Below are 13,384 nucleotides of genomic sequence, written 5' to 3' on the forward strand. Positions count from 1 at the left end.
ATTCATTCATTTGAAAAATCATAATCTATAATCAAACTGAACTTGTTGTGCAATATGCATTTTTTTTTAATGTATATTAATATACATACAATTGTTTTTTCTTCTTTTTATTCATCCTCATTTACTTCTTTCTTTGTAGATTCATTTAATATATTAGTCGTATCATTTTCTTGATCTTGTTTAATTTCTGTAGAAGTTGTATCGTTCATAGTATCCTTACATATAACATTAGATTCATCTTTATTATTTTCTTTTCCATCAACTTCGATATCCTTTGACTGTTTCATTTCTGTACCATTTATGTTATTTGTAGATTCTTTATCACAATTAGAATCAGACTGTGTTTCATTATCATTATTTTCATCCTCTGAATCACTGTCCTCTGTATTACTATCTTCTTTATTATTTTCCTTACTGTTGGTTTTCGTATTATTCATTTTCATCTTTTTCCTCCCTTTCATCTTCTGTTTTCTTTTCAATCTCTTAGCACGCTTTTTTGCTGTTGCTTCCTCTGCTAACTTTTTATTTTGTTCCAACTTTTCATGATACTGTGCATCCAAAAGTTCCTGTAATTTCAATGAAAAATGATTTACATTTATTTCAAGAATAAAACAAAGTTATATTAATTTTTTAATATTAACTGAATGAAATAACCAACCTTATATCCTTTCTCTTGAATAAATTTTTGTCTTGCATATTCTTTACGACGCAAATGTCTGTAAACATGAAACTCTCCACTGCCTGCACCAGCACTACTTCCCATTACATTTCTTACAAATTCTGGTACCGTTGGTGTATTTTTTGGTTTTGGTCGTTCTGGTAATACAATAGGTTTGTCCTATTAATAAAAAGAAAGAAAGAAAGAAAGAAATGATTAAACATCACAAATAGTATACAACAAAGTAAATATATATTATTATTACTATTATTTTTATTAATGAAATACTTACTGGATTTTTCATTAACTTCATTAATTTTAATCTTTGTAAATCAACAGCTGTTTTAGCAACTATTGGTTTCTCTTCTTCCTTTTCTTTTTTATTACTCATATTGTTATAAGTAATATAACCAATAAATAATAATATAAGTTGTGATACGATGTCACAGATACTGTGCTATTCTTTTCTTTTTTTAAAGGAACTGTAGCACCACCTAGTATCTTAATTTTTCTGTCGATAAAATAGATTCGCATTTTACCGACTGTTGACATTTACCGGATTGTTCTTCCTCGTCGATATTTTACCGACTGTTGACATTTCCCGAGTTGTTCTTTCCCGTCGATATATTACCGACTGTTTGGGTACTTTAAAAATTATTCTTTTTTTATTGTCATGAATTTTTCTTTTATTTTTAGAAGATATTAATATAAATTTATTCATCAAAATGAATGCTCTGTTTGACTTTATAAAAATATAATTAGTAGTAAATAATGTAATATGTTTTAGTTGTGTAATTAAGCCCAAGTTTCATCAAGAATTAATATATTATTATTTTATTAAAAAGTTTTAAATTTATTTTACATCTTACATAACCATGAAAAAATGATTAAATATTTGGACAATTTTATTTACGATTTTAAAAGAAATATATAAGTATTCTTATAATTACATCTTCTAGTTTTACAGATTTTACAATTTAGAAAGGATTTATAAATGATAAAAACTTTTTCATTAATTATTGATCTTAATATATATTGTTTTAAAAAATAATGAAATAAGAGATACATTAGAAGAATGAAATGTGATAAATCTACGGTACAAAATCTGGATTTTTCCTTAATATGACAAAGCCTTCCATGATAGGAGTCAATGGTATATATTCTTCGGTAGCAAGTTCAGCTCTTTCGCCATATGCTAATAATACAGGAGTCGTATGTGTTTGGAAACCAGTTATTGTTTTAGGTTTACCCGCTTGACCGACAACATCAACTGCAAGACCTACTCGTACTGGTACAGCTAAAGGATTAAGAACCTCATCGAATGTAACCAACATTCTTGGTTGCATGGCAGCTGCTAACGTATATAAAAGGTAATGCGATCTTCCAAGAATAACTGCAATAAATAAATAAATATAAATAATTATAATAAAATAGTATAAATATTAATTTATGTTATAATTGAAATAAATAATTAAACTACTTACTGTTTTTAACATCAAGAAAACCAACCAATGTAGCAAGGAGACCAGCTAATGCAACAGGACTTAATAATTGTCTATCACTATGATATGGAGATAATGTTAATGTTCCTTTTCCAAGATGCGTTAAACCTTGCGATATACGGACCATGAATAAATTATTAGGATCTTTAGAATGGAACAAGGCTAATTGTCTTAACATAGCTGCTAATCTTGCATTATTTGTTCCAGCTCCGACTAAACCCATAGCAAATATTGCATTGTGAGCTACCTCTGGGTCACTGTCGTGTGAAAATTTAGATAAGGTATCTAATATGTTTAATTTAGGATTAGAAACGGATATCAATCCTAAAGCAAGTGGTACGGATCTTCTAATTACTGGTTCGCAATATCTCAATAAATGGCCAAATGTTCTGTATGCCATTTCTGCTCCTATTTCTTCGCCCATTGCAATCAATGCAATTCCAAGAACAGCAATCGCTTGACGTGAGCTTAAATCTTTTTCTTTTTCTTCTTTCTTTTCTTCCTTTTTATCTTTATCCTTGCGATCACTTTTATCTTCTTTCTCATTAGCTGGCTCATAATGTTCAGAACATATATGTAATAGATGTTGTATTTTCAGAACATTTCCTGTTCCTGCATAAGCACATACTTCTACCAACGTAGTGGACATTGATCTAAATGGTTCTGGTATAACTTCTAATGCTGCGATTATTGCTTCAGCAGCTTCTTGTTTCCCTAAGAAACATAATCCCAATCCAAGAGGTAAAAAGCGTGCATACGTATCTTTGAGATCACTTTCGGATTTTTCCATTAATGTATGCATTATTGTAGTTGTAACATATGCATTACAAGATCCAACTGCAACCATTCCTAAAGCAAGACCAGCTACACCAATGACTTCCCAACTTGATTTTGGATCGCTGAGAACCGGTGTAAGTAAACATAATACTGTTTCTCTGTTAGAACCAGCGTATGCCAATCCTAGACCAACAATTGCACCAATTCTCATCGTATTACTACTGTGTAATACATAATCAGAAAGAAGAGCCAAAGCTGGATCGCATTCGTTTCTTACACCACAGTTTACAATACCACAGGCTAGTAATGCTCCAGATTTAATATAATCTTCCGAAGAGTAAAGGTATTTGTCGATAGGTGTTAATCCACCATCAACATCCCACAATAAAATCAAACCCAAAGATGCAGTAGCACTGAGCATTCCATGCTCTTTATTTTTGTATAACCATTTATTACCATCTTCGATCAACAACTTGTCTTGTCCGAATGCAGCATTAACAAAACCATTGACAAAGCTAGCAGCTAGATTTTGTCTCGCCGAATCTACTTGTCCACCACCGAAAGGTGGCCGACAATTTTCCAAATGTGATTTATATACGTCCTCTGGTGTTTTAGGTTCCGTTATATCCAATTCACGTGCCAAATTAAGGAAGTGATTGTTTAATTGAGAATTGGACATTATTTCAACCAAATCGTCATATTCAACGGTTGATTCATTAAGATCTAAGAAGATTTGTTGACGACCCAACATAAATGCCAACTGTCTTTGGACTGATCTGAAAAAGATAAGTAAAATATGTATTAGGAAATAATACTTCATATTCATGACCATTTAACTATACTTATTTTGATAACTTACAGATCGGTACATTTAGTGAAAATTTCTTCAATGAAAGAAAGATCATTGAGCTGCATTGCAAGACGAAGTGCTTGAGGAAATTGACCAAACTTTCCATACAATGTTGCAGCAGTTTGAAGTAGAACACCACTTTCTGCATCAGCGACATAAGGTACACAGCTGGTAAGATAAAGGCAAACTCTTTGATATGCACTCTCATCGACATATTGTTCCAATATATCAAGCCTTTCGATTTCCATCAGCAAATCGCAAGCTTCAGTTTCTGCATTGTGTGCCATATTATACGGCACGATTTCATGTACCAATGCAATTAATCTTTTACTCATTGATACAGCATCAGCTCCACAAAGTTCATCCCATTCTCCTGCTAATTCACCTGACAAGTGTCTGACATATTCGTGTCCCCATTCACCGATGGGCAAAGCGGAACCAGTTAATCTATATTGTAAGCATTCTCTACCCTCTCCCATGGTCATTGCCAATACGGAGATGATATCTGAACACAGTTCTTGCAATTCAGGGTTGGTCATCTCATCGTAAATTTTTTTCATGGTATCATAATGAGGTCTCATAAATTTCAAAGGTTTTGGTACGCTTGTCATAGAAGTCGTCGATGCACGTATCTGTGTACGTAGCAATTCCAATGCAAATTGATGTAACTTTTGATTGGGATCTTGCAATACTTCCACCAAATAAGTTAATTCCTCTTGCAAGAGTTTATCCTCCTCAGTCTAGAGATAGAATAATTTCACATTTGTTATAATATTAATTATAGTTAGAAGTAAGTTCATTATATTGCATTCTGTGTAATTTACTTACCAACTCACTCTTCTCATCTTCTTTCTCATTTTTGATATCCTTAGATGGTTTCACCTCGATTTTCGTACTTTCTGACATTTTGTCTTTTATAGTTTTTTATTATTTTATCAAAAGAATATAATCTCACAAATTTTTTCAATGCTATCGTTGCTATTTCTAGGATTAATCAACTTTAGATGAATACTCCACACTGGATCATGAGTTTCAATGTTTGCTAGTCACCATTATCGTGAACGCCTCTGTGGTCAATTGATCAACTACAATGTCAAATCTGTTTTACCATCAAATTATCTCAGTAGGTAAATATATTATATTTATTTTAAAATAATATATATATTAAATAATAATAATTCATATAATTTGTTTATATATTTTTGTTAATTTCAATATATAAATTAATGTAAAAAAAAACATGTGTCCATATCACACAAGTTAAAAGTGAAACCTTCAAATAAACAAATTTCGAGGATAATTTATTATATAATATTATAATAATATTATTTGTACTTTTAATTTGTAATTATTTATTTAATTAATTATTTAATTATAAAAATTTTATAATTTTATAAAGCGGAATTTTTGTCTGCCCGAAAGATAGGCAACCCGTCATACATACGTGTAGAAACAGTTTTGACTGCAAAAAAATTCCGTCCCAACAGATGTCGCTCGCAAGCAACATTTTCAAAGTGTGTCTGGAGGGTTGCATTCATACAGGCGCGCATTTTTATAATAATACTTACAAAGAAAGTAAATAATAATAATAACTAATAAATATAACTATAATATTATTATATACTAATGCTCGTTATACAATTTGTTTAAGCACAACCATAATGTCTCTTTGTGAGTTGAAATAAATGCGCAAGCGTTTGCTGATTTGTTATTCTCAGTTGTCAAGGTAACAGGAAGTTGACGCCGACGGAGGCGGGAACGTCAGACGTCGCGATGCACCTGTGACGTGCAAATCGCCGTTGGTGGAGCGGCGTTAAGCCGTTTTCCTCCGAAAAAAAAATATCAAAAGAAACGTGAGTGTGTGCGTGAATGTATATATGTGTTTATTATGTATATAAGTTGTACGTGTAGAAATAGATACGTGCGTGTAACAATTCATTTATTTATTTATTTATTCATTTGCATTACTATTACTAATGTATTTCATTAATTAAGTATTTATTTGTTTTTTGTTGTTGTTGTTGTTGTTTTACGAAATATGAATTATTTCAGTAAATAATTTAAAAATTCCTATGAAAAATATTGTATTATCAGTGAAACATTTCTTTTTCATCGTTAACTGGTACTAATCGATATTACAGAAAAGAAAAAAAACACATAACGGTGATTGAGAGAGAAGATAAGCGGTGAGTTGTTTCGCAATTTTCATATTTATCTATAAATATTTATTTATTTTTATTTATTTATTCGAAATATATAAAATTGTTAGTTACGTGAAGTACGCTCACGTTGCATTCATATTGTTCGATAGTGGTTATGGATCAATCACGATTTACATTTTAATATAATTAATAAAAAAAACTGCAACTGCATAATTAATAAAATACAAATATCATAGATCTTTTTCTAAAACTTTATAGAAAAGAAAAGAAATACATTGCAATTGATTGAATTTAAGATAGATCATTAAAATCGTGATCGATAATTCATATTTAATTGATCTTCAATTATCTTTGATTTGACTGACGTTGTATGCTTCGATGGCGCGAGAATTTGAAATAAATCGATCGAAATGAATGATTTTTGTTTAAAATAAAGTTTTCTATTCAATGCTTATTTATTTATTTTTTTGTATTTATTTGTATTATTTTTTTTTTTGATGTGTCTTGAAGAAGAAGAATAAGATTTTGATATTGTAGTTATATGTGTGTTCCAGTTTTGATAAACCCCCTATAAAACGGCAACACACCACACGTTTATATCGTCGCTGTTGCAAGGTTTGCTTTTATTCAGGGGCTTGTAGACATAATGAAATTCTCTCACGAAACGCATATATTTGAAGCAACGTGCGTGTTTCTTGTATCTAGTCGTTGGATATTTCGTTAAGTCGCTTAGATGATATACGCAAGAATGATCGAAGATAAACAGAAAAATATTACAAAGTGTGTATATATGTTCTTTATCCTATTCGACGTATATCAATATTAGATTTATCGAACTATTTTTCTTTTCTTTTCTTTTCTTTTTTCTTTTTGAAGTGAACATTTCTTTAGAATCAGGGTGATTTGAAAGATTGTGAAATGGAAGAACGTCAAACTGATGAAACAAAAATAATTAATTAATTAATAAAATTCAGTGTCACAATATGTTTGTCCACTAATAGTTTCGAAACTACTCAAACTTATTTTAATGAAATTGATTTTATTTCACGCGTGATTTTGTCCAACTTAGCACATAGCACAACTTTTATATTTTTATTATTTTTTATTACTAATTTAAAGATTTTTTTATTTAGAAGTTATCTAGGTTCTGTAAGGTTCTTTCAATAGATGGCATTGTATTACAATTCAATTATTTTGAAGCTTGGTTTTCTTTGAAGGTTTCACTTCTACCGTGTGTGATTTGCACAACACATCTGTTGTTTTTTTTTATTCATGTTAAAACATCATTACTTTCAATTAATTTTATTGCATACACTCCATATATATGATAAAACTTTTAAATTTGTTGTTTTAAAAAAAAGATAGAATTGATTTGATTTAGATAGATGGAAAGAAATTTTTATTTCAAATACTTACAACATTATTATACACGTTAAAGATTAGAATCAAGGATAATAATGATTGTAACAGTTACAGTTTCAAAACTATGCGAATTAGGATGTTATATCCTTCGAAATAGGGCTTCGTTGTTTCGTCAATACTGCAGGTAGTAACCATTTTTAATAGTACATACTATTATACATATATATAAATGTATTCTATCTTATACATGACTTAATATTCATAAAAATATCTATATAATAAGTATTTCATTAAAAATTAATTACAGTAATATACATTACAGTAAATAGGTTGATGCAATTATTAAAAAATAATTTCTTTCGTTTATTTGATAAAACATAACGCCGATAGAAGATCGTAGAAAAATTGAACTCGGTTCGTTTCGATTGGTTTCATGGAAAATAGGCAAACAATTTGAAATTTTTTAATCGTCGATTGTATATATGTGTGTATGTATGTAGATAAATTCGTCTAGGTTCATTTCAAGTGGTACACATACATGTTCATCGTAGTATCCGAGCATCGAATGCCTGCGGCCTTTGCGGTTATGTATATATTCGTGTATATATGTACACACACACACACATCTATGTATGTTCTCATCTCTTTTCTATGTGCAGAGAAGGGGTTATCGATAATCGTGTCAATTTTCCGTGTCACAGGATTCGCCTTATGGGGTCGCGTGTTCACCAAATTGCATTTCTCTGTATCGGCTGTCATGAACCACCGACACACACATACACACATACACATACACACACAGAACTCTCAGAACCCCAACGTCGACATTCGTGAAATTCGATCGATGTTTCTGATTAATATTCGAATGATAGGTCATGATCGTTTCTCTTGATATCTGAACTAAGTAATTATCATTTAAGGATTATATGTCTTTCTATTTATTCCTTTGATTAATATAATTACCTATATATATCTTATAATTATTTAATAATATAATTAATATTAATTTATATAATAAAATAAGATAACAAAACAAAAAACGTGTCACGTTGTTTGTCCGTAATGGATTCCTAAACTACTGAACTGATTTTAATCAAATTTTGTACACTGTGTGCAATTTCATTCAACTTGAAAGATAGGATATTGCGAATTATTTATTAACAAAGATTCGTTCACTTAAAGACGTGTGTATCGTATATATATATAAAATATTTTTATTTTAATAATTTAAAAACGTAATAAAAATAAAATAAATGTAATGCTACTTCGATGTTATCAAATCAATTTTGAAATATAATTCGATTTTTTGTTGTTGTATAATTCGCGTTTATTTATTTTCACATAATTTTAATCGAATAATTTTAATTGTTTGTTTTTTTTTTTCAATTTGTTGTTCAATTGTCTCGAGTATAATAATAAATTTAATTATTGAAAATGATCATCGATAGAACATGAAAGCAAAGTAGAAATGAATTTAGAACGAATGTAATTAGTATTTAAATCGAAGATTATTCGTTCGAATAATTTTATTATCTTCGTTTAAAAGATTATTCGCATTCTTCTTTCCTTTGAATATTTTGTGATATTGGAAAGTGGGTCAACCGAAAGAGAGATCCCTTTTTGGTACCAAAGTATTCTGGTTTTAATACTGAAAGCCACTTATTTCTTTCTCTCGAACAAAGCTTCTAACATTTCAATGTTCTTTTCTTAACACTGTAATATCTTTTTATTTACATGAACTTCATTTAAAAAAAAAAAAAAAAAAAAAATAAAAAATACTATACACATAAAAATTTATTCACACATACACACACTTACGCGTATGCACGAATCTTATTCAAATTTGTATATCTTTTCGTTTGAAATTATTAATAATATTTGTAATTGTTAAGTAAGAAGATTTTCATCTTTATCAGAGATACGTAAAAATATAAAATGTGAACAAGAAAAATCAGAAATGATAAGAACGATGTTTTAGAATGGTTGACTTTATCGATCGATCTTACTATACTCGGTTATAGATACGAATAAATTTATAATAACCGGATATACATATGAATCGTGTGTGTGTGTGTGTGTGTGTGTGTATCTATGAATCTTATAATATTCTTTGTTTATACATTTACGTATTCATAATACTATATCAATCAATTCTAATAGTTATAATTATTTCTATAAAATTTCTACCTATAATTATGAAAAGTAGTCTAAGTCATAAGATCATATGTTCGTCGTATGTAAAATACGTGACATTTTATAGAGGGGCCACTATAGTGGCTCATAGTAGTGAAAGGATTAAAATAATGTACTGTGTAAAATAATTGATATTTCTTTTTCAATTTTTGACTTACAATTAAATCATTTTCATAATTATGGGTACATTTCATGTTTTAACATATAGATCAAATATATTTAGTGTAAATATATATATATATATATATATATATATATATGTATATAGATTAAAATCTGTAGAAAGGAGAGACATTTTAATTAGAGGAAAGTAAAGTTTTGAAGAGAAAGGTTCGATATTTCAGGGTCTTCTTCTTAACGTCAATGTAACACTAAGACTAGGACAACGATGATGACTAAAACGAGAACGACAAGGAACACGACGAAGACGAAGACGAAGACGAAGACGAAGACGAAGACGAAGACGAAGACGAAGACGATGAAGAAGAAGACGATGAAGAAGAAGAAGAAGAAGAAGAAGAAGAAGAAGAAGAAGAAGAAGAGGTCAGGGTACATCGTTTCGTCTCGGAAGCGCAATTACAAAAGTTTCCCTTTTAACGTTAATTAATAAGAGAGCGCGTCGTACCGTACTTCATTATAGTGCGATCCATTACGAAGATAGCCTCAGCTTCTTCTCTATCTATCCATCTATGTATCTATCTATCTATCTTTCTCTTTCTCTTAGAGTAACTCTCTCCTTACTACTCTCCTCTTTTAAGTTACTCGAGCTTTTTCGATCCAAAACAAAATAAGAATAAAAGAGAAAGAGAGAGAGAGAGATAAATGATGGAGATTCTGTAAAGCAACAACAAAAAAGAAAAACATTACTTTTACCTTCGCATATGTTTAACCTTATTATCCATAAAAATGTTCTATTCCCAAGTGTAAAAAGATACATTTTCCAACCTTCTCACGTACCAATTGCTAAAGAATCTGATTACCTTCGTTTATACGAACCTTGTCGATCCTGCGTTTTCTTTTTTGTTTTTTTTTTTGTTTAAGTATACGTATGTGTGTTTTATTTATTTTTGTAAAAGGGGGATGAAAATGTGGATGTTATTAATTTAAAAAAAAAAAAAAGGAAAGAAGTTCTGTCAAGTATATATAATGTAATAAATTATAGAAAAAATCGTTTGATCAAATATCGTTTATTTTGGTAAATTTAATCATACATGTATATATATATATATATATAGATATATATATATATATATATATATATATATATATATATATATATATATATATATATGTACATATAAGCCCCAGTCAAGTAGATTCATATATACTTTATGTACTTATATTTCTTTTTTCGTCATGGATGACGCAGACCAACTCGCGAATGCCGGTTCGCCTACGGATTTCGTGTCATTCGCCATATACGGTTCATCGTCGTCGTCGTCGAAGTCGTGCAAAAAGGAAACGCCAACCGATCGTTTATATTTCTCTTGAAACTTTCTTTTTTTTCTTCTATTTTTCCCTTTCTCTACCCACACACGTTGTGTGTCTCGTTTCAAACAGACGATTCTCTTTTTTACCCGAACTTTATCAAGGCGTGGTAGTTGTATCGCTTTCGCTCCTTTAACGGGGACCCAGCAGACTTTTTGGGATGAACAGTGAAATGATTCAACCAATGGTTTCATGATTTATTTATTAATCCTTTATCAAGTAACTTCTTTCTACTTCTTTGTCTGATTTTTCAATCCCCCAAAATACTTTTCATAATCATCTTAAAAATAAAAAAAAGGATTGATTTGATTATACAGTATCAGTACAGTTCGTTTTACTTTCTTGTCATTAATCTTACAATTGATGAAAATTATTCAACGTTGTTAACAATTTTTTTCTTTTTTGTTTTTCCTTTTATCATACATTTAATTTGCATCTGGTTCTTGATACCAATCCCCCAAGTATCGTCATCGTTGTTATTCCATTACCGTTCTCATAGTTTCTTCGAGTTCGTTCGTTCGTTCGTTCGAGTGGCTAATACTCTCGCTTAGATAGTTAAGAAGGAACGAGTGTTCTTTTCAAGTATCACCATCTCTTATACAGACGTGTATTTAAGAAGAAGTCCTTCTTCTCTTTGATGAGAAAGTAAACTCGACTCTAAACGTTAATTCGATCCCCACCCCCGATAGTAAATGCATTTTTATTTTTATATCAATTTTTATTATAATTCCAATTTACAAATTTCTATTATTATAGATGATTAATTAATTTAATATGAAATGATTCGTCATTGAACAAAATAATATGAATCATACTGTGATATTATCCATAATTGTAATTCAAAGTTTTGTCTCACTTGCATATTGAGAAAGATTTTGCTTCAATTAGAAATGAAATAATTTTTTTCTTATTTAATTTAAATTTAAATTTAAATTTAAATTTTTCTAAAACAAGTATTTCAATATCAGGAAAAAAAACTCTTTTGTTTCGAACACATTTTCAAATCTTTTACACGTTTCCTGCGTCATATTATATCATCGAGTATAGAAGTTTCATCGTCAAGGACACATTTATAGCATACCATTTTCTATCTATCTATCTCTACTCTCTCTCTCTCTCTCTCTTTTTCTCATTTTCTTCTTCTCTTTGATGATTCAAACTTGTTGTTACGTTTTTCATGCTTCGATAATGCGTTAGACTACGTCATTAATTTTTCATTGTAGTCAATTTGCGACACGAACCTTCGCGGGCGCCCACGATAAACGAAGTATTATTATTATTAGTTTCAATTCAATTACAATTCAATTCAATTCAAATTGATTCACGATTTTACTTTTATTTTTTATTTTATTCTATGTTTATTAAGGGTATTTTTGTTTTTTTTTTCATGAACATTATATGTGCCCAATAATTATGAAAGTGATCTAAGTCATGTATCTGTTGTTTCGAGATATTTAAAGATTTATAATACATTTGAACATGAAAAGAATTTTATATAATATATAAAAAAATATAAAAAATAAACATATAAAAAATAATATTATATAATTATATATATATATATAATAATTAAAATTTTATTAAAATCGGTCGAATAGTTTTGAAATTCATTGGAAATTAACAATGTGAGATTAAATTTGTAAATATAAAAATATGATGTAATAATAAACATCATTAATAATTCATTCAAAGTGAATTTTCATTGTAAACGATTAAATTATTTCAACAATATTATTGATCTATTCAAAAATATGTCTAGTATTTATACGTTATCGTTGAAATATTTTCTGATAAGACGATTTCCTTATCTGTTTCTCTCTCTTTTTCTTTTTTTTTTTTTCGTATCTGTCTCTCTGTTTTTCTCATGTAAAAGTAGAAACACTATGGCGTCTCTCCATCGTATTGGAGAACGAGGAGACCACAAGAAGAAGAAGAAGAAGAAGAAGAAGAAGATGAAGGGGGAAAAGGGTAGAGAATGAGAAGATTCGTGACGGTCTACGTCATCGCTCGGTTTACATCGACTTATGTTAGTCGTTGTCGTCGTTGTAACGTTGTCGTTGTGTCGTTGTATCGTTATCATCGTTCGTAGTTGTGTTGTTGTTGTCGTTGTCTTAGTTAGTAGTCACGAGGAACCGGTTCCTCTTGTGAGAGCTTAAAGTTCCTCTCAAACGAACCTCTTTTATCGTATTCTCGTAACATCTCGTAAGAAAAATAACCCATTAGTTTAAAATCTTCAACAGAAAGTACCGTAATGATCAATTTTTACATTTATTTATTTTTTTTCAATAATTATTTTACAAATTTCTATATTTTTCTAATCATTTATGAGTCATCCGCACAAATATTGTTTCTGATTCATCCATCCGAACAAAGTTGAAACTTTTTTTGTACT

At 29.5% G+C, this 13,384-nt stretch overlaps 2 protein-coding genes and 1 long non-coding RNA gene across 5 annotated transcripts; 1 reads left to right on the top strand and 2 right to left on the bottom strand.

Moving 5' to 3' along the window:
* Positions 1–106: 106 nt before the first annotated feature.
* LOC107066749 (uncharacterized) lies at positions 107–1,134 on the bottom strand. Its single transcript, XM_015321676.2, has 3 exons — positions 951–1,134; positions 659–838; positions 107–566 (listed from the first exon to the last, which is right to left on the bottom strand). Exons 1-3 carry the CDS (start codon positions 1,047–1,049, stop codon positions 108–110), a joined length of 738 nt encoding a protein of 245 aa, XP_015177162.1. The 5' UTR covers positions 1,050–1,134; the 3' UTR covers position 107.
* Positions 1,135–1,476: 342 nt separating this feature from the next.
* Positions 1,477–4,782, bottom strand: Rpn1 (regulatory particle non-ATPase 1). The gene is made up of 4 exons (XM_015321646.2): positions 4,616–4,782; positions 3,797–4,527; positions 2,143–3,713; positions 1,477–2,051 (listed from the first exon to the last, which is right to left on the bottom strand). The coding sequence occupies exons 1-4, from the start codon at positions 4,691–4,693 to the stop codon at positions 1,750–1,752; spliced, it is 2,682 nt and encodes an 893-aa protein (XP_015177132.2). The 5' UTR covers positions 4,694–4,782; the 3' UTR covers positions 1,477–1,749.
* On the top strand, positions 3,818–10,685 carry LOC107066742 (uncharacterized). 3 transcript variants are annotated; one of them, XR_016177411.1, is made up of 6 exons: positions 3,818–3,958; positions 4,776–4,914; positions 5,210–5,640; positions 5,929–5,973; positions 6,504–6,729; positions 6,826–9,748. It is a non-coding gene; the product is annotated as an uncharacterized LOC107066742 (long non-coding RNA). The 3 variants fall into 3 exon arrangements; XR_016177412.1 differs by lacking the exons at positions 6,504–6,729; positions 6,826–9,748 and adding an exon at positions 9,849–10,685; XR_016177410.1 differs by having other exon boundaries at positions 6,504–9,748.
* The last annotated feature ends 2,699 nt before the right edge of the window (positions 10,686–13,384 follow it).

The sequence above is a fragment of the Polistes dominula genome, unplaced genomic scaffold, assembly GCF_049000335.1.
Source record: "Polistes dominula isolate Pdom_NZ unplaced genomic scaffold, Pdom_raw_medaka contig_78, whole genome shotgun sequence".
Taxonomy (NCBI): Eukaryota; Metazoa; Arthropoda; class Insecta; order Hymenoptera; family Vespidae; genus Polistes; species Polistes dominula.